This window comes from Pygocentrus nattereri, chromosome 29 (assembly GCF_015220715.1).
Source record: "Pygocentrus nattereri isolate fPygNat1 chromosome 29, fPygNat1.pri, whole genome shotgun sequence".
NCBI lineage: Eukaryota > Metazoa > Chordata > Actinopteri > Characiformes > Serrasalmidae > Pygocentrus > Pygocentrus nattereri.
Genome location: NC_051239.1, coordinates 9,933,599 through 9,960,491, shown reverse-complemented (window position 1 = coordinate 9,960,491; position 26,893 = coordinate 9,933,599). Strand labels below are relative to the sequence as shown.

At 40.1% G+C, this 26,893-nt stretch overlaps 2 protein-coding genes across 2 annotated transcripts in view; one reads left to right on the top strand and one right to left on the bottom strand.

The window, feature by feature from the left end:
* The window catches only part of bin3 (bridging integrator 3), a 77,339-nt gene extending 58,052 nt beyond the window's left edge, over window positions 1-19,287 (top strand). Inside the window, exons 8-9 of the mRNA XM_017696349.1 lie at window positions 3,260-3,394; window positions 17,471-19,287. Of these exons, the coding sequence (XP_017551838.1) occupies window positions 3,260-3,394; window positions 17,471-17,617 (282 nt within the window). The 3' untranslated portion in view covers window positions 17,618-19,287. The remainder of the gene's footprint in view (window positions 1-3,259; window positions 3,395-17,470) is intronic.
* A 139-nt stretch (window positions 19,288-19,426) lies between these two features.
* The window catches only part of acsl2 (acyl-CoA synthetase long chain family member 2), a 35,620-nt gene continuing 28,153 nt past the window's right edge, over window positions 19,427-26,893 (bottom strand). The window contains exons 13-21 of the mRNA XM_017696348.2: window positions 26,723-26,857; window positions 26,442-26,537; window positions 25,344-25,416; window positions 24,369-24,457; window positions 24,102-24,218; window positions 23,250-23,393; window positions 23,038-23,139; window positions 22,785-22,856; window positions 19,427-21,334 (exon numbers count right to left, since the gene is read on the bottom strand). Coding sequence (XP_017551837.1) covers window positions 21,197-21,334; window positions 22,785-22,856; window positions 23,038-23,139; window positions 23,250-23,393; window positions 24,102-24,218; window positions 24,369-24,457; window positions 25,344-25,416; window positions 26,442-26,537; window positions 26,723-26,857 — 966 coding nt within the window. The 3' untranslated portion in view covers window positions 19,427-21,196. The remainder of the gene's footprint in view (window positions 21,335-22,784; window positions 22,857-23,037; window positions 23,140-23,249; window positions 23,394-24,101; window positions 24,219-24,368; window positions 24,458-25,343; window positions 25,417-26,441; window positions 26,538-26,722; window positions 26,858-26,893) is intronic.

Sequence of the window (26,893 nt, the reverse complement as noted above, 5' to 3'; positions counted from 1 at the left end):
ACCCTAACCCTTCGCCCTACCCCATCTGTCCCAACAGTCACGACACCTTACCCCAAGGTGTGAATGCGCAGAAAAGAGGGGTAGGGCTAAGTGGTAGGGACAAGAGGTGAACTGGGACTTTTTATATATATATATAAGTTCAAGGCCTTACAGGAGGAATGACTTTAAAATAAAAAAGTGAAACATGTTACCTGCATGCCTCTCATGAACTTAATGTATTTAAACTAGAGCGGACCTCACAATCAAGTACTGTGCTGTGCTAACATACCATGAAGAACAAACGAGTAGCATTATCATAACACTGGTTTAAAAAAAAAAACCTTAAGTGATCAACAGATTTATTATCACTATATTAAACACGCATTGCTGTTGCTGTAAGGCTTTATGGCCATTTGAACAAAGTCAGAAAGTTGAAATGGCATTTATTCACTCATTTCTATGTTACATGTTATTTACATAATGTGAAATATTTATCATTTCCCAGGACTAGAACGTTTGTTTTATGCCAAGTTCTTTGTGATAGAGTGTGACAGTAGTTCCAGGGAAGAGAAGTTTGCAGTTATCTTAATTACCATATAAAGATTTCCACATGTTTTTGGATGAGCAAGCGAGAAAGGAGAGAGAGAGGACAGACAAGAAGAAAGAGACAGAAAAAGAACAAGCAAATGTAAGCATGAGAAAGAAGAGAGCCTATACTGACTAGCACATTATACTGTGTGTGACCAGTGAAGTTTGATTTGATTAGATTTTTTTCAGTTTCAGTAGATTTGGGCAATGTTGATTTAAAAGCCTGCCATTTTGTGCAAGTTGTTATACAGTAGCATGTCTTCCTATAGAATGTTATCCAATTTATTTTGCCGATAAATGACGCAGGCTGTGTTCATGCTCTGCTTACAAATGTGTTCTGCTGTAGGTTAAACCAGTTCTGGAAACATTGGCTAAAATCTCATTCAACATAATGAGAAATTCTGGCGATACTTGTTTAAAGACACTACGTAATATTGGTTCATAGCTGGAAATGCACGACTTTGCTGGACGATGACGTAGCTAATCGAAGCTAGACGATGCTGCGACCTTTCAGAAAATTTGGAATTAAAATTTAGGTCATTTTAACAAAAATAAGAATGCTAGTGTTTGTTGTGTATGTCGGTGTGTCTGCCCTGTGATGGACTGGCGACCTGTCTAGGGTGTTTCGTGGCTTCTGTCCAGCACCCCTCACAACCCAGAAGAATAAAGGGTTTCAAAAGTGTGTGTCCCAGCAGTGCCAAGATCCTTGTGAAATGATAGAGCGAGCATCACTTTGAACACTCTCTCTACCAAGAAAGATGATCTCAATAGTACAAAGCTTTGGGGAAACTGGACCCAATAAAGCATGTCCTACTGAGCAGCAGCTGCTTGAGTACAATGCATTTGTGGGTGGAGCATGAATATGTAATTCATACATTAAACAGCTCTGTTAGGATTCCAGTGAGGCGCGTCTTAGTTTGTTTTAAAATAACATTTTCTACATGGGCTCCGAACGCTGGTGGTCCGCACTCGTCCATAGGGGCAGGTTATTCTGGTCTGGCTGTATCTGTGTTCCCTGTACTGCAGGCAGCCCCTCTCCGCCTCTGGAGGCTTCGGCAGATTGATCGGACCCACCGTGCTCTGATGCGCTGCCAGCGTTTTTTCGGAGCGCTGCGCAACAAGTTGAGCGAAAGAGGCTGAGGGGATGCTGACTGGAGCCTTTTACAGAAATAGACAGAGCGCATGTACACATGTGAGCGTGTGCACCCACGCAAGAGAGGCAGCCTCTAAACTCCGCTACCGCACTTTACAAGAGGCTCCGTCGCCGCACATGCTGCCAGATAATTGGGCTCTGTGTGTGTGTGTGTGTGTGTGTGTGTGTGTATACACATACATATATACACATACAAACTCACAAAGACCCCACACGAGAGAATGAGCATTCGCTCTCCAAGTCAGATACTTCAAGGTCACTGTAATGTATATGCATACACACAAAGGTGTGTCAGCACACACGCACACACACGAGTCGTACATATACGAGCTGACCGCCCACACACACCGAGAGACTGGGCTTCATCAGGGCCACAGAGAGTAGAGCTAAACAAGCAGCAGATAAAGTGCTATATGTATGTAAGATGTGTTTGTGTATACGGGTGCTTGTCTTCAGCACTTAGTGAGAGAGTGGAGTGTGGCCATTTTAACATTTCAAACTAAACTAAATGAGCAGTAAGATTGTGTTTTGGTTGATGAGGATGAGGTAAGGTTTAGGTGTAGTCATAGGTGTAGTATTGGTCACAGTACTGCAGAAGTCCGTGAAAGTCTTCAAAAGTATAGCAATGCCAACAATATGTGTTTGTTTTTCACATATATTTTCTCTCATGTGCCTGGAACACATCACCTTCTACCAAAGGTCTCCATTCTAAGATTCTCTCTCTCTCTCTTTCTTTTTCTTTCTCTCCCTCTCTCTCTCTCTTTCTTTCTTTCTTTCTTTCTCTTTCTCTCTCTCTCTCTCTCTCTCTCTCTCTCTCTCTCTCTCTCTCTCTCTCTCTCTCTCTCTCTCTCTCTCTCTCTCTCTTTCTTTCTTTCTTTCTGTCTTTCTCTTTCTTTCTTTCTTTCTCTCTCTCTTTCTCTCTCTCTCTCAAACTCTCATTCTCTTTCATTCTCTCTTTGTCTCGTCCGTTCTTGCTCGCTTTTTGATTTTTTTTCTGTCTTCATTATACTTCTCTCTTCCTCCTCCATCTCTTTCTTTCTGTTTCTCTTGCTTGCTCATTTTTTCTCCTGTTCCCTTGCTCTCTCCTTTTTTCTCTCTTTCTCCTTCACTCTGGCCTCTGTCTTCTTTCTGGCCCTTACATTCATGCGCTCATTCTTTTTCCTTTTTCTCTCATTCATTCTCCTTTTTTCTGTCTTTTCCCTCTCATTTTTTCTTTTATTCCTCTCTCTCTCTCTCTCTCTCTCTGTCTGTCTGTCTGTCTGTCTGTCTGTCTGTCTGTCTGTCTGTCTCTCTCTCTCTCTCTCTCTCTCTCTCTCTCTCTCTCTCTCTCTCTCTCTCTCTCTCTCTCTCTCTCTCTCTCTCTGATTGCATCACACGTATCTCTCGTCTTCACCGCCTCCACATCCTATTCAGGGTAATGGTATTTAGTTCCTTAATGTTATTCTAATGACAAACCTCTCAGGAATGCTCTGAAAACCTGCTCTTGTTGTAGTAGCTAAAGAGTGTGTGTGTGTGTGTGTGTGTGTGTGTCTGTTTTAGGCTCGTGAGGAGCTGAGGCCAGTCAGGGAGGATTTTGAAGCCAAGAATAAGCAGCTATTGGAAGAGATGCCCAAATTCTACAACAGCCGCATCGACTACTTTCAGCCCAGCTTCGAGGCTCTCATTCGAGCACAGGTGAGACACACAGACACAGAGACCATAGATCAGCTATTTCCAGCTCAGCCTCGAGACTCAGCGGAGTGCAGGTGAGTGGGACTGAGGCTGGGGGCGCATGTTGTGTGCACCCATTTAATGTGAGTAAGAGAGAGAGAGTTGAAGCAAAGCACATAAACATAAGAATGCAGCCCAGTGGTCACTGTACAGGCCACAATTCCCTCTGTCTGTCCCTCCATTCCTTTTTCAGATCCTGTTGTTTAAATGAATACACTAAAAGGAAAGTCAGCAGTGCAAGAAAATGTCATATATCACATGTGGACAAGGTTCTTTGTTGTCATCACAGATGTTTCTATCACAGATCTATTTTTTTGTAGTTATTTCACAGACTAAATTAAAAAGCTTCATTCACATTATTACAGCCCTATATCACCTTGTTTGTTATAGAAACATCTTTAAATGCGAATGAATTTGATCTACCTCTATCAGATAATCTCACCTTCTTGTTTTAATTTAATTTTCTTTCACACAAGATCCCCTGCATATTACACTGTGCAAAACTATAAATCAACATGATTAACTTATATTTAATGACATAAAAGAGAGTGTTCAGTGTTCATGCTGTATGCAGAATTATCAGAACGTTCCTCTGACGACTCGCTAAGGTGTTCAGTGATTGATACCCTGACTGCTTATGATTTGTTGGACACACACACACACACACACACACACACACACACACACACACACACAATCTTCTAAGCCGCTTCTCCCTCAGACTCGCGGGGGGTGCTGGAGCTAATCCCAGCTATCATCGGGCAGAAGGCAGGATACGGGTCGTAGGATACAGGTCGCCAGTCCATCGCAGGGCTGATTGTTGGCCAATTATGAGAGGGCCAACACTTAGATGGTTGCCCCATCCATGCACTTTTAACATGGAGAGTACAGTCGCTAACACAAGCAAAGTGAGCTGGTTTACTAAAAATGCTGTTATTAGCAAATGGAACTGTTTGAGCGAATACTTAGTTTTACCTATGTAGTGATCTCTCCACCCATGACTCACACCTACATGCTTAACTGGAGTTTTTGGGGGGGACTTTTCAGCTAATTTACATCACATCCATGGGCTAACGATGGATAACGGTGACAAGCTCACCATCGTCCCCTACGTTGAGCTCCACCTTCACGAGACGCTTTATTGATTAAGAAATTTCTCACATTAAGTCTACTTTCCCACCCACATTATCCCACAATTTCTCAAGGTGGTTTCCAGACATTCGAGATCACGTCTTGTGCCAAGATCTGTCTCTTCTTTCTCTCTCCCTCTCCCTCTCCCTCTCCCTCTCTCTTCCTCTCCCTCTCTCTCTCTCTCTCTCTCTCTCTCTCTCTCTCTCTCTCTCTCCCAGTAATCCTCACTCACTCTCTCCACCCAGATCTAATGTGATTAACCCTGACAACCTCATAGAAATGTTGTGCTCACACGGTTCCCTCTTTTTGTCTCCTTCTCACACACACACACACACACACACACACACACACACACACACACACTCCCTGCCCTCCTCCTGTCTGTAATGTGATTAACCCCCACAATCCTGCTTTAGCTCAGACTCTTCAGGAAGTTTGGCTTACTTTGCGTGTGTGTGTGTGTGTGTGTGTGTACTACACACTACATTCAGTCTCACTATTGATGAACTTGAAAAGGGAATTCCACCATATTTTCAAAATTTTTGCAGAGATCTAAACAGATTCATTCAGAGATTTGATGTGAAATGTTTCAGTGCACAAGAAATTAAATTTGGCCTGTTCTGTTACCATTGAAATCATCACTGAACCTGCACGTACGTTTTCTGTGGTTGATAATAATAGATTAGTGACCAATTTGAAAGAAATTGTTTTTTAAAAACATTTTTAGTACAAGCGGCTTGGAAAATGGATTTTTAGTACAGGCTCTTCTCAGAACTATTGTAAAACAATGTCTCAGACATCAGGCAGCAAATTCATAGTCTTTTCATGTGAAGACTTTGTCAGTAGGCATTTGAACTCTTTGGGCATCTGGTTCCCATAAACACCACTGTGAAAAAGTGAGTTTCTGAGTGAGATTCTCTTGAATGGAGCATTTTACATCAAATCCCTCTGTATGACTTGGTTCTCATCTTAATGAGTGAATTATGAATGCAAATTTTGAAAAATCAGTGGACTTCCCCTTTAAGTGGAAGAATACGTCACACAGTTTACACAGTTATAACCTTGTGACTGTGTCTGTGTGTATCAGTATTGCTAGACATAATGTTCTTGAAGTTTTGAAAAAAATACCTTGTTTTTAACATGTTTACATGATTGAGCAGTAAGAGCTGCTCTAGTGTGGGTGGAAGGTTCAGTCATAGTGTTCTCCTCTCTAACTCTATGTAGTCTAAAATTATTACTTCCTCCTCTTATTTCGGTGCTATTTAAATGTATTATTACCAGCGCTGTGAGACAGTCTTGTCGACATTTGGACCTTTTGTGAAATTTTCTCAAATTTTCCCTAAAAAGGGATTTTATTCTTTTTAAAGAGCAGTGCATGTTGTTAGCTATATCAGTGGACAAGAAGCTTCATCAGAATGTGTTTATTCCTTTAACACTATTTTCACCTGAACATGAAAACTGGAAACTGTCCATGCTTCAGAAATAGTCATTTTCATTACTGTGGTCCAGTGATAGCAGCCATGACTGCATGTTCCAGTTAATGATTGTGTGTATGAGATACAGTTGTATGCTAAAGTTTGAACATTCCTGGTCACATGACATTATGCTGATTTTCTTAGTAAAAATAACACTTCTGTAAGTTTTAATGCACAGTTACTGTTTATTTGCTGAATTTAATGTAATGGGGGGGAAAACAAACATATAGAGCCTTTGCAAAAGTTTTGTTTGATATTTTTGTCAGTTAAGTTGAACTGCAAATAGAACATTCAACATTTACGGAAAAATTCCGTATTTAAGTTTGTTCTCTGTAGAGCAGGGGAGTTATACTCAAACACTAAAAGGACAATATTTTAACAAAGTCTCAACAAATCTGTGGACCAGAGAAAAAAAAGTTATTTCATTTTAATTAATGTTGTGCTGTAACCCGAACTGGCCATCGTTTGTTGACAATACACAATAAATTCAGCAGTGAAATACTGGCACTGCTAGTAGACTTTTACATTTTAGGCAAATACTTAAAATATTAAAAATTTAAATACTTTTGCGGGCCTGATCTGGCTCGCGGGCCTTGTGTTTGATACATGGGCTGTAGAGGATGTGCTAATTTACTTTCACTTAGAAACTCACCAAAACATGTCATTGACCAGGGGTGCCCTGAATGTCTCTTCATCCACTTACAAACACAAATTATGTTTATTGAAATTGTTAAATCCAGAGATACAAGCGAGAAATAAGATGGTACGTGGTGATTAACTGCATCCTCTATGGGTTAATAGCTTGTGGACTGTGGATGCTGCTTTGCTGGGGTTGTACGTAAAACCAGCCTAATCTTCGCAGCTCCAAAGACGGAGGGAGTCATATGAGGTCTCACGGCCTGTCCACCAAATCCATCCCTTCCCCTCTGACTTTACCAGGTCAGGAAAGCTCAAAAAGAGAACTAACTGCTTTGCGATTTTCCTGCATTAGCGTGGATTTTGAGTCCTATTAGGTCCCCGTCAGTGTAATCTGATTAGCGAGCAAGCTAGTGTGAATCACTCAGGGTGCATTCACCGCGACTGACAAAGACGCCTTACTGTCAGAGCAGAGCGAGAGTAGGAGGGACTGAATGGACTGTAAGAGGAGAGAAGAGGGCTGCCTGTGCTGGCTGCTTGCACAGTACGGGGTCAGATGCCTCAGCTCACAGCAGATGAAACGGGGCTTCCTCTCTTGCTGATAGTCCTGCTTGCAAAGTCATAATTATGAAGCCTTTGTGTTCAGTTTCTTTGTCGTCAGAAAAATGGTTAGCTAGTTAGCTAGCTTTCTTTGTTTTGGTATATCTTTAAAAATTTACATTTACATCTGTAAAAATGTACATGAGAAATCTGGAAGAAGGTTTTATTTGGGTGCAATTTTGCCTCATAATGCTCAGTGTTTGCTTCTCTGCCACCTTCTAAAGCAACCAGCTGTATTTTGCATAAAACTTGAGCTAGTTAAAGGAGGCGGTCTCTTTCCTATCACAGCATGACAATATTTACAGCTGCATTTACAAGAAAAAGAACTTGCTAAAATACAGTGTGCGATGTGTGACCCTATAAAGCCTGATGTAAAAATGTAAAGGTCAGAGGCGTTGGGTCAGATTTTGCTGGTGGACACATCATACGTCTTTATATACTAACATCACATGCACAGGCTCCAAAAGAGGGTTGCACTCTATGTTTAGGTCTCAGTTGCAAAGTCAACATTTATATGCAATGACCATATAAGATTTTTCGCTGAGTTCACTTTGAATATTCTTTTCAATGCACTTGCGAATGTCATTATTCATCTACTTGGAGAAGAGTTCTGAAGCACAACTTGCATTCCAAAATGTTCTTCCACACTTTCTGTGAAATTACACTGAAGTTTAATTAAAAGTTTATAGGTACTTCTACCAATATAGGTACTTTTTTATAGACATTGTGTCCAGCAGGGTGTTAATTTGCCAGTCTTGCCTGCTCTTGCTGGTCTTGCCTTGCTCCAGTGAGGCAGGTGCTTTCAGATCTTGTTATTAATGAACTTAAACTATTGCGATTGTCTAAAGTCATGTTTTCAGAGTTTTTTTTCCTCAAGATTTACAAGACCAAAAGTGCCCAGAATAGTCACCTATTAGCGCTAATTCTGATTTTTTGATTACATTAGGACGTGGCAGGCTGGCCTTTGTGTCCGAGCTATGTGCTAGACTCCCCCAGAGTGGTTAGGTGTTACTGATGGGTTTTTCAGAGAAAAAGGCCCTACGGACGACCCGTTCTCATTCAACTAGCCATATCAGTAGCAAGGAGTAGCTTACCTCTTACACCCCCACACACACACACAGAGCAGTACTTAAGCTATGAGAGGTATGAATAGCACATCAGTGGAGAGAGGAGAATCACTATGTTAAAGAGGCAGAGTGTAGGAGGGCCTCAGAGACTCCATCACACATTACTGTATTTAGACTCTCTATTCAACTCTCCAAACACGCATGTGCTGCAGTGATCAGCAAGCGGGGCTTGAGCAGGACAGAGTGGAGTGGTCAAAGTGTGTGTGTGTGTGTGTGTGTGTGTGTGTGTGTGTGTGTGTGTGTGTGTGTGTGTGTGTGTGTGTGTGTGTTCGTTCCCCCAGTCCTCGATGGACACATCTTACACACTCTGACTCATAGATCTACTTGTACTGCGTCTCCTCATCCTGCTGACTCATACAAGCACAGTTGAGAGATTGCCTGTACACAGATAGAAACTGCCCTCAACCATTTCACTAGAGGGGGAGATACACCACATCACACACTCTTCTTTGGCAACTGGATGAACACAGAACGAACATAAGCTCAAACAGTGCTGTGCAGAAGTAAGAGGCCATCCTTCATTTAGTTCACTTCTAGTCAAAATGACCACTAAGTACAAGTTATTAAGAGATTTCTGAGTGTAAGAATAAGTAATAATAATCCGCTTGCATAAAGAAGGGCAAAGTTAATGGGAAAAGTTTCCAGAGCTAAAGAGTAAGAGTCTCCCCACAACCATGTAAGACCTGGTAGCCCAGGTCTTTCCTGGTAGCCCAGCACTTTCGTCTTTCTTTGATAGGAGAAAATCAAGCTCTGCTCTTGCTTCAGACCTAAAAAAAAAAACCACCTGTGGATTTCTGTCCATGCTTCCACTGTGAGAAAACAACTTCGTGTTGTGGGTCTGAAACCATGTGTTCAAGAAGCTGTTACAGAGAATAGATTATAAATATCATGGAATGTGTTTAGATTATTTGGATCGTGAGAAACAGAAAATGCAGCCAACTTATAAGACTGAACTTTGTAGGTGTGGGAAAACAGCCGTACAGATTTCTTTGTAAAATGAAGCAAGTCTCACAAAAAGGTCAAAGGGTGGATCCTCTGAGAACTGAAAAATGTGATGGATTTAGTTTCACTTCTGTGTAATTTTATGTTAAATGTTTTCTGCAAATGTTCACCCCCCCCCCCCAACCCCCCCACCCCAAAATTGAGAAAATAACTTGTACTTAATAGCATCAACGTTGGTCTCTGACTTTTGCACACTACTTTACATCCGCACACATTTCCCATGTCTGTTTGTGTGTGTGTGTGTGTTTAGGAGATGTTTAGAGAAAACTCATCTCTCTGGTCCACTAGGTTACAGTCATAGACTTCAGCACAAACACCTTTTTAACAGTCTGTTGTTGAAAATGTTGTGTAAAAAGGATCCAAAAATCTGTGATTTATAAAGCCATTCATCCAAACACGCACACACACGCTTTCTAAACCGCTTATCCTCTTGGGTTGCATGATTTTTTTTTTTTTTTTGCGCTCAGGAAAACTAATCTTAGAATTATTGCAAATAAATGAACAATACATTGTAATTGCTGTGTCTGTGTGTTATCCATGTGATGGCTGGATTTATACCTATGTTCTAAATGTATTCTTCTAATGCTTCTGTGTTTTACTGTATGTATATTTGTGTTTGTATTTTGTGTTTGTATAACTGAATTTATATATAAATAACACATCCTCTACAGAGAACACACTTAAATATAGCATCTGGAAAGTTTGGTGAATAGTTTCTATTTTAACATATTATAAAAAATCTAACATAACTTTGACACAAGTTTGATTGTTAAATTCAGCAATAAACAGTAATTGTGTATTAAAATGTGCAGATGTGTGCTCTGTAGAGAATATGTTCACTTATTTTCACGTATTTCAACAAAACGTCATTTGACCAGGGGTAAAATCACTATTACAATTATTATAAAAAGTAAGATAAAAAGTAGTAGTTGCTTTCTTGCTAGTTTTGGCTAGTTTGAAGAACAATGTTTGATTCCAGATTTCTCATTGATACTTCCAGCCTTTGCATAGATTTCATTCCATTTCACTAACATAATGAAGTTTTGATTTATTAAACCATATTGGAAGACAACTACAAATAATACTGGGCTGACAGGAGGAGAGTATAGGAATGGTTAAACATACATTGACCTATAACATTTATTTTAATTGTATAAATATAATTAGTAATTGCAGTAAAATAAGTGTTTTTTTTCTGAGCAAATGAAATCTTGCTCAATTTATGTAACTAACATTTTTAATTTTAACCCCAAAGTCTCAAAATACATTACACAGGAAGATCAGCAAAACAAGGGGAAGCTTAAACATCACAGTTTAAATGAAAAAATCTGCTGAATGAAATAACAGTGCAGATACAGTTACCACAGCTTGCGGGCCAGTTTTTCGTACTATAACAACAAAGGATTTTGAATAAAAACAGCGCCCCCACTGAAACGTACTGCATATCCGTTTACTGTGCTGCGTGTTAGTAAACTCTGTGCTAATCCTGGGGTGGCTGTGGCGCTGTTGTGGCTGTAATCTGTTTCCAGGAAATCAACCCTGTGTGTAATAGCTACTGCTGACCACGACGGTTTAAATATCCGATAGCCGAGGTTCACGTTAACTTGTCTTTGCTTTTTAAACGTTCATACATTTACAAAAAGTAATTTGTGGAATTTATGAGCATGCTGTAAATATTTTAAGCAAAGGCTGTAGGTGTAGACTGACATAATGTATATATGTGTAGGATTGCACTCGGTTGCCCACAGCCAGCCCCTTTGGCACCCGTGTGGGGCACCATCCTTCTTCGTCAGTCTTTTAGGCCGTATGAAGGTCCTGTCCGCTAGCCCCCTGTTTCCCTGTGCTGCTCCCACGTGCTGCCCTGTAAACGGCCCGTCAGGCCAGTCTTGATGTGGTGAGGGAGCGGCAGTTAGGCGCATAAACAGGACAGAGCAGTATCCGCTTCGAGCAAACCCTGGGCAGGAACTGGTCTCTCTAGATCACAGAATGGCACCGGCTCCGAGTGATCTCCTGATTACAGCTCGGGATAATAAGCAAAGACAGACGACCGTTTGACTTCTGGCCAGGATAAATGATGATGCCTACTAACACACATCCAAAAATGTTTATTGGTGTGCAGTGGTCCTACTTCCTGCAAAAAAAAAAAAAAATGGATTGGTGTTTGAGTTGGAGGGCTGAGGAAGTTGTTTGGTGAGTGAATGATTGTGTATAAAGGTTATACAGGAGAAAAGCCTCGCCGTATCATTCATTCACAAAGCTTTTTAAGTCTGAACTCTGTTCACTGAGATTTTGTTCACTCACAAAGAAATCCCCTCACCCTAAACGTAGTCATTTTTGGCATGTCAAGTCAAGTTTGCTTTTTTAGCTTGAAGCTACAAGGCTGATATAACAAGTAACTTGCTGCAAACAGTGTCAAATTGTTGAGTAATCTCAAACAGATGTGTTTGTGTTTTCTGACACAGTAATAGTATCTGTAAAAATGGACAACAGACAAAATCCAGGCTTCAAGATGGCTGCTGCTACTGTTTTTAGCTATGCAATGTTCTTAGGCTTTAATAAATATGTTTAGTTTAGGCATGCATTATGCGCAATGCTAATCAGTGCATGAGCTTCCATGGTCATTGCGACATTAGCCTCATAGCTCCAGTGCAAAACTAAGAGAGAAAACTTGTCTTTACTGATTCTTTACATCTGGGGGAAATTGCTTAAATCTCTTTGTTTTGGCAGATTATTTCTTTAAGGGGCTCCTGAGTGATGGTGTTGGGAGATCACAAGTTTGACTGTCAGCGATGCACAACCATCCGTGGCCGGGAGTCCATGAGAGCATTGCTGACAGGGAAGGATGATCCTCCCTCTTCCCCCATCGTTTAGCATGATGCTAGCCAATATTGGCATCTGTTAGCTGACATTACAAAGTTAGCAGTTAGTGATCTCCAAGTGCATTGAGTTGTCCAGTGGACCTGCATTAGTGTTAGTTTGAAGAGATGCAGTGGTTCTTCACATGACTCTGAAGAAGTACGTCCTGGCCTTCCCAACTTGGTTACATACAGTGCAGTAAACTTACTTGGTTTGGTCAGATGTGATCTTGTAATGATATGGCTTTGGCCTTGCTTTCATGTTGACATTTGCTTTCTGTAGTCTGCCTCTGACACTTTTCTCTAACCAGTGTCCTCTTTTTTGGAAAGCAAAATATGGTCATTCTATGTAACACAGAAACGCAATCCAGCCATTAGGGGTGAACTCTGTACTTCTGGTGCCAGTCCCAAGCCTAGATAAATGGTTAGGGTTGCGTCAGGAAGGGCATCCGGCGTAAAACTTGTGCCAAACTATCATGCGGATCACAGATATGATTGCCATACCGCATCGGTCGAGGCCCGGGTTAACAACGACCGCCTCCGGTGCTGTTGACCCGCAGGGTGCCGGTGGAAATTGGACTACTGTAGGTCGAAGACCATCAAAGAGGAGAGGAGGAAGGCGGGTTAGAAGGCAGCGAGAGAGAAGGAAAGGCAGGAGTGTGGAGGTTAGAGTAGGGACTCTGAACATAGGGACAATGACTGGTAAAGGCAGAGAGCTTGCAGACATGATGGAGAGAAGGAAGGTAGATATTCTGTGTGTCCAGGAGACCAAATGGAAAGGATGCAAGGCCAGGAACATTGGAAGTGGATTCAAACTGTTCTATCATGGTGTAGAGAGGAAGAGAAATGGAGTAGGGATACTCCTAAAGGAACAGCTTGTGAAAAGTGTTCTGTATGTAAAGAGAGTGACAGGATCATGAGCGTGAAGTTGGAGGTTGATGGTGTAATTTTGAATGTGGTCAGTTCATATGCACCACAGGTTGGTTGTCAGTTAGAGGAGAAAGAGGAATTTTGGAGTAAGATGGATGAAGTGGTAGATGGTGTCCCTAGAGAAGAAAGATTGGTGATTGGTGTAGACTTCAATGGACATGTTGGTGAAGGGAACAGAGTGGATGAAGAGGTGCTGGGTATGTATGGTGTGAAAGACAGAAATGCGGAAGGTCAGATGGTTGTAGATTTTGCAAAGAGAATGGAAATGGCTGTGGTGAACACGTATTTTCAGAAGAGGGAAGAACACAGGGTGACAAGGGTGGAGGGAGGTGCACACAGGTGGATTATATCCTTAGCAGGAGATGCCACCTAAAGGAGATTGGAGATTGTAAAGTGGTACCAGGGGAAAGTGTAGCAAGGCAGCATAGGGTGGTTGTCTGTAGAATGAGATTAGAAAGAAAGAAGAGGAAGAGAGTGAAGACAGAACCAAAGATTAGATGGTGGAAGCTGAAGGAGGAGGATGGTTGCAGGCAGTTCAGGGAAAAATTGCAGCAGGCCCTTGGGGGCAGTGAGGAGCTACCTGAAGACTGGGAAACTACAGCTAAGGTGGTGAGAGAAACTGGCAAAAATGTGTTGGATGTTTCGAAAAGAAGACAAGGAAAGTTGGTGGTGGAATGAGGAAGTCCATGTGAGTATTCAGAAGAAGAAGGCAGCTAAGAAAAAGTGGGATAACCAGAGAGATGAAGGAAGTAGGCAGGACTACTGTGAGGCTAGTCGCATAGTGATGGTAGCAAAGGCAAAGGCTCAGGCCTATGATGAGCTGTATGAGAGGCTGGACAGTAAAGAAGGAGTAAAGGACTTGTATCGTTTGGCTAAACAGAGAGATAGAGCTGGACAGAATGTACAGCAGGTTAGGCTGATATAGGATAGAGAGGGAAATGTACTAGTGAGTGAACAGAGAGTGTTGAGTAGATGGAAGGAGTACTTTGAAGAACTAATGAATGAGGAAAACGAGAGAGAGGGGAGGACAACGGGGGGAGAGATAGTGGATCTGGAAGTGAGGGCAGCTTTAAAAAGGATGAAGAATGGAAAGGCTGTTGGTCCAGATGACATATCTGTGGAGGTATGGAGATGTTTAGGAGAGAAGGCAGTGGACGTTTTAACCAGGTTGTTTAACAAAATCCTGGAGAGTGAGAGGATGCCTGATGAGTGGAGAAGTAGTGTACTGGTCCCCATTTTTAAGAACAAGGGTGATGTGCAGAGCTGCAGTAACTACAGAGGTATAAAGTTGATGAGCCACACCATGAAGGTATGGGAAAGAGTTGTTGAAGCAAGGCTACGGCGAGAGGTCCAGATCAGTGAGCAGCAGTTTGGTTTCATGCCCAGAAAGAGCACCACAGATGCAGTTTTTGCGTTGAGAGTGTTGGTAGAGAAGTACAGAGAAGGTCAGAAGGAGCTACATTGTGTCTTTGCGGATCTAGAGAAGGCATATGATAGGGTGCCAAGACAGGAACTGTGGTACTCTATGAGGAAGTCAGGTGTAGCTGAAAAGTATGTTAGGGTGATGCAGGACATGTATGAGGATAGTGAGACAGTGGTGAGGTGTGCAGTTGGAGTGACAAATGGTTTCAAGGTGAAGGTAGGGTTACATCAGGGATCGGCTTTGAGCCCCTTCTTGTTTGCAATGGTGATGGAAAGGTTGACAGATGAGGTCAGGCAGGAGGCTCCATGGACCATGATGTTTGCAGATGACATTGTAATCTGTGGTGAGAGTAGAGAGCAGGTGGAAGAGAATCTGGAGAGGTGGAGGTTTGTACTGGAGAGGAGAGGAATGAAGGTCAGTAGAGACAAGACGGACTACATGCATGTGAATGAGAGGGAGGCAGGTGGAAAGGTGAAGATGCCAGGAGTAGAGGTTGTAAAGGTGGATGACTTCAAATATCTTGGGTCAACCATCCAGAGCAATGGACAGTGTAGAAAAAGACCTTCTGTGACAGAAGGACGAAATGAGCAGATCAGAGGGACAGTGAAGAAGATGGAGCAGTTTGGAGATAAAGACAGAGAGGCCAGGTTGAGATGGTTTGGACATGTGTTGAGGAGGAATAGTGGATATATTGGTCAAAGAATGTTGGAGATTGAGCTGTCGGGTAGAAGGAGAAGAGGCAGACCTCAGAGAAGGTTTATGGATGTAGTAAAGATGGACATGGAGATGGTTGGTGTAAAAGTAGAGGAGGCAGTGGATAGGGCAAGATGGAGGTAGATGATCCGCTGTGGCGACCCCTAAAGGGAGCAGCCGAAAGAAGAAGAAGAAGAAGAAGATGTAATACAGAAACGCGCCCAGGGAAAATTTGCTGTTTTGGTGCCGGATTGTGGCAAAATCTACCATTAACAAGGGTCAATAGACCCAGCCCCCGAGGTCCTGTAGCCTTCTTGACATCTGGGGTATAAGCGATAACACAAGCAAAATACTACTGTAACTAGCAGTTTTCTCTAGTAAGAGATAATGCTTTCTTTGTCAGGCTTGTGCGTCTGACAGTTTTGACAAGCGCACCATTGCCTTCTACTTTGAGCGTGATGATTTGGTTTAGAAATTTTACACTTACTTTGTTTGCACTCTATGTCTACGTTCTTGTCCCCATGTAGCCAAAAATTTCTCATGGTTATCCCCAGATGTTCACGAGATCACATCTGGCTGCCTAGCCAGCAGCTGGAATTGGCCAGGTCTCCGTTGAGGAGAAAATTGGTTTAGAAAAATCTTTAAGATGCCACTGAGAGCCATTCAGCGTCCTCAGTCCCTGTCTTGGCTAATCTGACAGAAAAGGGCCACAGAGTGGCACAGCGTACAGTAAGTGTGCGAGTGTGCAGGTACAGTACGCTGTGAGCGGTAGCATGAATAAATCTGTGCTCTGAGTGAGTGTGTGTGGGTTTGCACTGTATTTCCCAGCGCTTTCATTGGCGGCCCACTCCTCTTGGAGTCTTGTAATGTGATTAAAGGCTATTAATCATCAAAGCGTCTCTCGCGGGACCCCTGACTCACGGGCCGGGGGAAGAGCAGGGGCGGGACGTGTCAGAAAAGCTTTCAGCCGACACTCGCTCTCTCCCTCTCACACCAAACGCAGCTGAAGAGACGGGGTCACTACCACCCAAGAGCGAGGAGTACTCTCTTTAATACCGTATCACCATTCGTATCACTGCGGCCCAACCAATATCAACCGATATCAAGGATCTGTAGATTGACTTGATATCAGAAATTTAATAACTAATATTTTTGTTTTATGTGTTTTAGATTATAATAAAAATTTATTTGTTCTATTGGTACTGACCATGTAAAATGATTAGCCAATTTTATTGAATAACAAAAGTTTTCTTATTGTTCAGAAAAAAATACCAAATATTGTGCAGAGAAAATACCAAACTGTGATAAATGCATTTAGTGATATGTCAGGCAGTTTATAAAGCAGAGTGGTAAATAGTTGATTTGGTCACAGATTACCTGCATTATTTTTACCCAAGTTTAAATATTTTGTACAGATTTCCCAAAACTCGTATTGGTTAGAGAGGCTCGTTTACATACTGCTACCTTCCTCAATAGCGAATATTGCAAAGGCCAATATCACAATAATGATGAGCAAATGATGCATTGTGCAGCCTTATGATGATTGAGTGAGTGAGATAAGGTTAGTGAGGTCATTATCAGAGCAGGAGGCTGAGCGGTCAGCTGCTCTGAAAGCTCTGTGTTTATATTTTCTCTATTTTGTGGAAATCTGAATTCTGACTTTAGAAGCTCTGAGGTTTCTGCCGTGTTCCACATGTTGATTTGATCTTCAGTGTAACCCTCTGTCTTCATTTTTCTCTCTCTCTCTCTCTCTCATTCATATATATATATATAATTGTCATACCTTCATTTTTTTGCTTTTTCCTTTCTCTAATTTCTCATTGTCTTTTTTTCACTTTCCTTCATTCTTTTTCTAATTCATTTTTCTTTCTCTCACATTCTCTTTATCTGCATGTTTTTTCTTTCATTTGTTTTTCTCTCCCTTTTCTTCAATTATCCTTTCTTTCTTTTTCTCTCATTTTTTCCTTGGCCTGTTTTTAATCTATCTCTTTTCTTTCTGTCATTCTTCTCCTAATGGCTTTTTTTTCTTTTTTTTCTTTTCTCACCTTTTTGATCTGTCTTCTCTCTCACTCTTTCACTCGTCTCCTGATGGGTGTTTTCTTTCTGTCTCTCTTGTCTATTCCTTCACTCAATCTCTCTCTCTCTCTCTCTCTCTCTCTCTCTCTCAGGTTGTGTACTTCACAGAGATGCACAAGATCTTCAGTGAGTTGACTGATCAGATTGATCAGGGTGGCCTGACGGACGAAGAGAGGGAACAGCAGAACGAGACAAAGCTAAACGAGTTGCGTGCTCTGTCCATCGTAGCTGACGACTGAGAGAAGTGAATGTTCAGCCTGTTTATTCTTTTTCTTACACCTTTTCCCAAACGCGTTGTTTGTTGATCGTCAGATGATTGTTAGTCTCACTTGTCCGATGAACTGTGAACGATCAGTTGAGTAGATGTAGAATTTTAATTATTTATTCCGTACCTTCTACTTTCAGTGATAAGGTGACTAATGAATTTCCTTTAGATCTTCATTGTTATAGTTTTAGACCTACTGATCAGACCTAGATTACAGTTATATTATAGCTAACAAGAAATCTGAGAAATGCACTATGTAATAAGAACCTGAGTTGAGGAGCAGACTTCCCTTTTTTATGTAACTAAAGTATTTGGAAAATGAAAGAATATCATCTTTAAGTAGAGCGTCACTGGATTTGTGCATATACTTTATACCCGATTGATGATTTCAGATGATGTTGAATTGGTTCAGCGTACAATAACAGCACTGGTTTATTCCACACTTATATCCCTGACACAATAAAGGTCACAACAAATATTCAAGTGACCAACACAAAACTTTGTTTGATATAGACGTGAAGTGTTCAGTCAGTGTTTATTCACTTTAGGTTGTCCAGCTGTCTTAAAGTTAATTAAACTGAAGTGTCTGAAATTGTAGTTCATGAACGTACTTGAAATCAGTTGCTCAGTACTGTAGCGCCCTCTACTGTCAGAAACAAAACATCCGTTCTTTCAGCCTTTACAGAAACTGACTTCCTTTGTGTTCCTAGTAGATGTTCTTTGTGTGTGGTGCATTTAAACATTATAGCCTTTAAAAATATTATTTTGCTGCATTCACCAGTTTCTACAGCCATAACAGTTTTGGATTATGTTCAGGACCAATCAAGAAAGCATCTTCATCTTCATTTTGTATGGAAATGTAACTAGGAATAATCCGCGTTTGCCAAAATATAAAGACGTAATGACAATCGTCCCAATGTTGATTTTGCTACACTGACGCATCTGTCATTTGGTAATGTTTGGGTTTGAAATGATGTTAAATTACGTGCCTTTAGTGTTTGGTTTTGTGCTCTCAGGACTTGGCTTCTGGCTAAATGAATGTTCTGATGTTCCTGATTTGCAGACCTGCCTGTTATGGGGAACTCCATCGATGTTTCTAATGTATGGATTGTTCACCTCTCAAAAGAACTGTCATTCAATGTGGTTTAATGTGCAGCCCAGAGAAACTTAACAACACAGGTTTCTTTAGTGGTGCTGATGATAACAAGAGGTCACAATATGTACAAAAGAGATTCATCTCCATGTATCTCTACTATGACTGGATATTAAAATCACTATCTTCTCAAAGTATCAGATGATATTCATACTCATACCTTTCTGTGAGGGAGAGTTCAGAGGCATTAGTCTCTTCAGACGTCGGGTTCCCATCACCACCACGGTGAACAGTTCTGACTCAGTCTAGAGCATTTCACGCGTGCTATGTTGCCACTTCAACATATTCAATTTTGAAACATTAGTGGAATTCCACTTAGTCTCAGTTGTACATTCTTGCTAAGACCTTGAGTACAACAGCCTGTCACTTCTTTTCTGTTTTTTTGTTGACCGAAATCCCAGTTGGCAAGTCCTTTGAAACCTTTGTAAGATTTGTATTGGTCATTTTATATCTGTCCTGTGAAGTCCTTAAATAAATTGATTAGTAAAATACCTGAAACTTTCTTTTTTTTTTTATCCAAAGACCTAGAAGCAGCTTCTCACACCAAAATATTTCCCAAGGGAGATTAAAAGTGATTAGCTCAGACTATTTAAGAACTGTACCACTATTTTGACTGATACATATTCCAGATTAAAATGCACAGATGTTTTATTATCTTTATTCATCACTACCTTGAATGCAGTTTGTGTAATAGTGCATTATCTGCTGGTTTATGTACAGCTTAAAACATGCACATTTACAGTTCATGCTTATAATACACACTGTATAAATTACACATAAGGCAAACTCACTTTGTAATACCCTTTGATAAAACTAGAGAAACTGACCTTTTTGTTCAAAAACAAACGAAAAATGAAAACATATGCAATGTGAACGCAAAATATTAGTGAAAGCTACCTAAAGTTGACTGTCATATGCCTACTGGAAACATCCGGTGGACAGAGTTGTAACAACATTACTCAATGTCTTATTCAATTCTGCCTGAAGGACCTTAGTGCAAGTAATGATGGCTGAACACAAAAGCGAAGCAGGATAAAGTTCAAAATGATGTTTCACAAATTTGGGATGGAGTGGCTGTGCCTGAGTGTTTTTGCCTTCTGTCCAGTGAGCGCTGGGGCTCTTAACACCCCTGCAACCCAGGAGAACAAGCAGCTTGGAAGATGAATGAAAAACAATCGCTGATGTCTGGACAAAACCTCATCTATCCAAAATGGTACCGTTTACAAGAGAAGGAAAAAACTTACTTTTGATGTAAGTCAGTTGAACCAGAATTTTTTCCATGTAACTTGGAACGTTTCTTTTGGTCCATTCATTATGAAATTTACACACAATGTAAAGGGTAGGCATTTTCAAATTATGTGAAGGACTTAAAAATGATAATTGAGATTTTCTAACAGCAGCACAATGTTTCACAAACATATCAACCCGTTGACGTTCTTACTGTTTTGCTATACTATTCACATGTAAATAAGTAACTGCATAAGGAATTACAGGCACATAGCATTCAAGAAAAAACTTGGCAAAATGTTTTTTCCTCCCAGAAAAAGACTGTACACAACAAAAAAACTAGGTCATTCAAACCATAATAAAATCTCCTACTTAAAACGTGATACTGAAAGTTTCGCTACCTGCTTCAACAAGCTGCGAGTGGGAAATCATTCATATAAAACTACAGCTTGCTTTCATCATATCTGGTGAACAAATCCATTCATTGAAGTCTACATTCTTTGAAGTCTATGGTCATTTTGCTGTACTGTTTACTTGTAATTATATAATTACATGAAATTACACAGTCACAAAATTAAAATTAAGGCTGAATTTACACAGACAGTTTTCTATTAGTTTCAGTTTCAAGAAAAATGTGGTAAAAAATGTAAAGGATGTTTTTTCCACCTGCAAAACAAAACTATAAACATGTTTTCATTAAATTCATGTCACAAAAATATTTCAGCTTCTACTTACAAATTCGGGATCAACAAAGTTTAAAATCTGTGTTTTGACAATTTCTCTTGTTTCAATAAGATACAACAGAGAAATAATGGACAAACTCATAACATGCTTTTGTTATAACTGACATTAACCATCTTCTAGGGGTTAAAGATTAGAATTTCCATCTTTACCAGATGTAGTTCCACACTTTAGGGAATATTTGCCAAGAAAGTCAGAGTTTCATCTGTCAACCCACCAGGTGTTTATTTATTGATGACAACCGTCTATGAATGGATGCTTCTGAATGTGTAAATAGTTTAACAGCCACAGTTCACTGACCACGCATGTCCCCCGAGGTCTTTGTTCAACAGCTTATGAGCCATAATTTGTTTTCATACCGATTCCAAGTTCAGCAGGAAGTCGACTGTTAACTTAGCTAAAAGGTTAATAGTGAAGTTCTGTACCGGCTCTCTAATCCGCTTTGCTGTACATCCGTTGAATCTGTTCGCTGAAGACTTTGCACAGCTCCACTCGTCTGCTCTTCAGGGTGGGGGTGAGAAGACCGTTACTCACACTGAACATCTCAGGGTGCAGATACAAGTCCTTAACCTGAAAACACAGAGACAAATGGTAAGAGTTTGGCCACCTGCTGCACTGTCCAGTAGCCTCTTTCTGCAGACCCCTTAATGGCTATTCCGCTGGAATGTGGTGGAATGGAAACAGACTTTCTAAAAATGAATATCTAATTGTTTTTCCTCATAAACATGGAGTTATTTCTAAAGTTAAATTTGTAACAGGATCATTATAAAATAAGGTTATTTCTATGATAAATTTTATAGCACTGCATTAATATAATGAGGTAATTACAGCATGGGATTAATATGACCTGAGATTATTTCTATGGTTAATTATATAACATGGGATTAATATAACCTGAGATTATTTCTATGGTTAATGTTACAGCATGAGATTAATATAATCTGAGATGATTTTCTATGGTTAATTCTATAACATGGAATTAATATAACCTGCGATTATTTATATGGTTATTTTTATAACATGGAATTAATATAATTTGAGATTATTTTCTATGGTTAATGTTATAGCATGGGATTGATATAACCTGATATTATTTCTATGGTAAATTTTATAGCATGGGATTGATATAATCTGATATTATTTATATGGTTAATTTTATAACATGGGATTAACATAACCTGAGATTATTTCTATGGTTAATTGTATAACATGGGATTAATATAACCTGGGAATATTTATATGGCTAATTTTATTGCAGAGGAATAATATAACCTGAGATTATTTCTATGGTTTGTTTTATAGGAGGTAAAAGCTGCCAATTTTTTGTAGAGATGCATGAATACATCACAAAGAAATAGTAATTACATTATTCCACTTCCACATGTAAAACTAATCCTGTGAAAACTACGTTTGAGTTTTAGAAATTTGATAATTGGGAATTTAATATTTCAACTATATTTGACAACTGACAGTCATAAAATTGTTGTGGTCCCTTTCACTTCTGCCTAAACTGTACTGGCTGATATTATTTATAGGTATTTTTTCTCTTTCCTATCAGGGCTCTATTCTCTAAAGAACCCGTTATAGAACTTTAACCCAGTCCTTTAAACAGAGACACTTCTCATCTACACTCAACTGTTTAAACTTAACGTCTCAGGATGCAGACTGAAACAGAGTGGGTTCCAAATAATAATTGCATATAATTAATGTATAATATGTACAATTGTGTTCACTTATTACACAGTGAATTTTTTATTATATTATTTAATTATTATTTATTTTATATGATCCGCCAATATTTGTTCTTGCAGTGCATTTAGCAAATGAATGACTACATATAATAATACAAGGAAACAGCTGTAAAAGGTATTATGCAACTGTAACTCAGCCTTGTAAATTCAGGGCTTCCATCTTTAGACACTCTAACAGAGATAAACTCAAACTGCAGTAACATCTCAAACATACATTTTGTGGGTCTACACTTCCTATAACTACATAACTAACATTGTGCATGTTTTACCTGCTCAAATGACTTCAGACCTGCCTCTTTCCCCACTGCTGTCATGTCCTCAAGCACTGCTTTCTTCACGTCCTGCAAGTAAGCAGAGAAACACAACAGATATGACGACAGATGTCAGAAGTGCTAAATGTTCTTAACTTTAATATGTTAATGTATCAGTATTTTATTCCAGGTCATTTTGGGCCATTTCTGTTGGTCCATTCATCAAGAAACACCAGCACAAAGGTTCAATAATGATGCTTATAAAACTCACAGGATTCTGACAGAGCTCCTCATAAGATCCCACAATTCCTTTCCCTTTGACCCAGCCAACGAACACCTCTGGGTCTGGGACCACAATACCTATCAGATAAGACTGAAAACAGACAAACAGGAGACTTTGGTGAATGAAAATGCCCAGTAACCGAATGTTAGACAGAATGATTCTAACACATGCCGTTAATGTGTGTCCATCTATGAGCTGACCTGTAAATGCTCTCCATGCACAAACACCTGCAGCACAGGTACACAGCGCATGTAGACGTTCTCGATCTTCTCGGGAGCGATGTATTCTCCCTGGGACAGTTTAAAGATGTGCTTTTTCCTGTCTATGATTTGCAGAGTCCCGTTCTAACAGAGCAGACGACAGCCATGTTATGTGCATGTTATGTAATTCTGATTGAATTAAAAATGATTTTTATAAAAGTAGATAATAGTCCTACAATGTCAAACGTTTGAGGACACTCAGACACTCCACCAAAGAATCAACTTCTGATGAGCATCTGAAATCTATCACATGCTAAACTGGCCATGAATTTTGGAGCAATATAGTAACTGAAATGAGAAAAGTTAGTGAAGTTTACAGCAACCCATCCTAAAAAGTTTCTTCTATTAAAAGAATTTTCTTTGATGTATTTAGTGCCTTTAAGTGAGATGTCCTCATTAAATGAGATGTTTCTCATTGGTCTGTTTTTGTTGCTGTTTTGAAAACTACCTGCCATTAAATCCCTAATAGTATGTGGCTGGTCACTTTGCTTGCTAGTCAAATGGCCCCTTCTTTCTGAAGTAGGTAGTTTGTTGTTTGATTATGGATTGTAAAGCTCCAACCTCTCTGATGATAGACAGAAGCTTGTGAAACTAGACTAGAGGACATCTTATCTGCAAAATGAAATCTGGATAGTCTAATATGTTGTTCGAAACAGCCAAAACAACAAGCTCATGTGTTGTAAAAACATTAATAAAAGTTTCCCCCAAACCTTTATCAGTGCATTTAAGGTGCTGAGCGGTGAACCCAATAACCCCACTGCTCTATTTCTGAACTGTGTGTTCTTCACTCACCGGCAACCACTGTCCCACATCTCCAGTGTGCAGCCAGCCCTCACTGTCCAGAGCCTCTGCCGTCCTCTCCTGATCGTGCAGGTAACCCTGAAACACACTGGGTCCCTGAACACAGATCTGACACACACACACACACACACACACACACACACACAGATGTTTATATAACAGTTTATTTGTCCATTAAACTAACCCTAACTATAGATCCCTTCCTGTGACTTTCACAGAGATGACTGATTTTTTTTTTTTTTTTTTTTTATTATTTACCTCTCCCTTTCCATTTTTGGCGTAGTAGTTCATGTCTGGAATGTCGGTCAGTTTCACCCTGGCACAGGGAAGAGGAGCTCCAACATGGCCTGAAACACACAATTGAACACACTGCATCAGTCTCAAACACACAGTCACAGTTATCATTGTTGATAAAAGCAATGTTTTAATTTTAGATGAATTATTTCTGACAACGCTCAGTGAGAACAGTGGAGAAATTCTGTAGAAAGCACAGATTCTAAACACTCAACTGACACCACATTTGTGTTTATAAACACAAATATATAAGCATATTTTTTTTAAGAGGAGACTTTTTTTTATTATGATATCTGCCACTTTCTGACTCTGGAAACAAATGTGAAAAAGATGTAGTGAAGAGTCAAACCTGTCAGTACAGTAACTGTCAGTAACTGGGGTTCATTTGTTCATGACCGATTAATTAAGTAATTACACTGAAATACTACAGCAAAATCACACTAATAACATTACTAACTAGAACATATTCAACCAGCCTGAGGAGAGTTCGATGATACTTCTCTGCTTGCACCAGTCTCTCTCTCTCAGAATATCATCATGTATAGGGCTGAAAGATGAATCGTTTTATCTAAATTGCAATTTCAGTGAGAGCTGAAATTTTTATAAGACAGTTTTGATAATGTAGGTTAAGTTTTAACATAACTCAGAGCTTGTGAACTGCCTGCAGATGAGTTAGATCAATTATAGGCAACCACACCTCTATGTGTTGTGACCTCACAACCACAACTTACTGGCTGTCCAGCAGACTACATTCAGGGGTCAAGCCTCAAGCTAGAACAAGTGGATATTCTGGTGTACTTGGCAAAAATAAGCCTGAACCCTATTGTATAGAAAATATTCAAAATATGGAAAAACTAATCAGAAAATTGCCATTAGATATTTCCCCCAAATCGTTCATTCCTAATCATTCATACAGGTTTTGATGGGTGTTAGTGTTACCTGCGCTCCAGTCTCCAGGCATAGAGAAGGTACAGCCAGCCGTGCACTCGGTCTGACCATAGCCTTCAAAAATCTGCAAAGGCATTCAAACAAGCACATTCATTAAGCCCGTTATCCCTGCTATACTAGCATAGTGAGCACTGCACTGCACTGTTCTAGTCGCATCCATTGCAGACATATATACCATGGATGTGCTCAGCTACTCGAGTACTCAGTTAACCATTCAAGGTGCCAGCGTTCAAATACTGAAATCACAGCTGATTCAGCTCATCAGCTAATTATCAAGGGCATAAGAAGAAAGTAAACGCTGATCCCCACAGCATTTTGGCCTGGAAGGTCCCCACTTTGACACGCCTGCTCTAGCTAATGTTAGCTTGTTCAAGAAACAATGAAAAGATATTTCTCTGGAACTTGATAGAGACTCATTGTCTTCTCCATGAGGTGTTTACTCCTCAGTGAACGATGTGTCATGTTAGTTTGTTAAAGTTGTACTTGTTAGCTGTAGTTTAGCTTATTAGCTCATCTGAAGCAGCCTTCCTTACTCATTCAACACACAACACCTACAGACCTAAATCTACAGACTTCCCACAGCTAGTTTTGAATAATATATAAAATAAGCAGGTGTTAACATCAGTGCAATCACCCAAAAAACAAGTCTACAGGCCTTCACTGATCCTGGCCGATGCTGTATTTTATATTACAAAATATTTTAGACCAGAATTTCTAAATTATTTGGGAAGCACATCTTTAATATATACCCATGCATACACAGCAGGGATGCATAACAGTGTTGGTTACGCATTATCACAATGTTAACTTTTGAAACACTGATGTAACAGAAGGCTACAATATCTAAAAACCTATCAAGCTAATCACAATCATTTTTAACTGAACACTCACAGTTCCAGTTCTGTAGGTGTTTGCAGTATTAATGTAACCCTAAAAGATTTTTTTTTGTTTAGAACAATGCAGGCAATGCCACATTATTGCTTATCCAATGCATTTTAATATATTGCAAGGGTCTTCACAAAGTGATTTAACCACAGTCCTAGTTTTTGTCCATATTCAGGCCTAAAACACAAGAGAAAATCTTCTTACCAGGCAGCCCAGCGCGGCTCTGAGGAAGGAGAGGACAGTGGGGGAGATCGGAGCAGACGCAGTCAGGATGAACCGTACATTCCCCCCAAGACTGGCCTACAGTGAGGGTGAGAGCGAGAGAAATATTTGTCAGACATGCGTCCCAAACAGCCAAAAAGAGCACCAGTGTCTAATTAATCAGTCTTGTGTACAGATGAGATGAAGGTTGTCAGATAACACAAAATTAAATCTAGATAATAAATCAATATCTGCCACTATGATTTTTAGCGAGAGCGACCGACCTGTATCTTGTTGAAGACGAGTCTGTCCCACACACTGTTGTTTCTGACTATTCCGCTGCTCAGCTCAGCCTGTTTCCTCCTCACAGCGTAGTGCAGGATGGCCCTCCGCAACGGAGACGTCACTGATCCCAGGATCTACACACAGAGGAGACTTTCTCAACCTACTCAGTA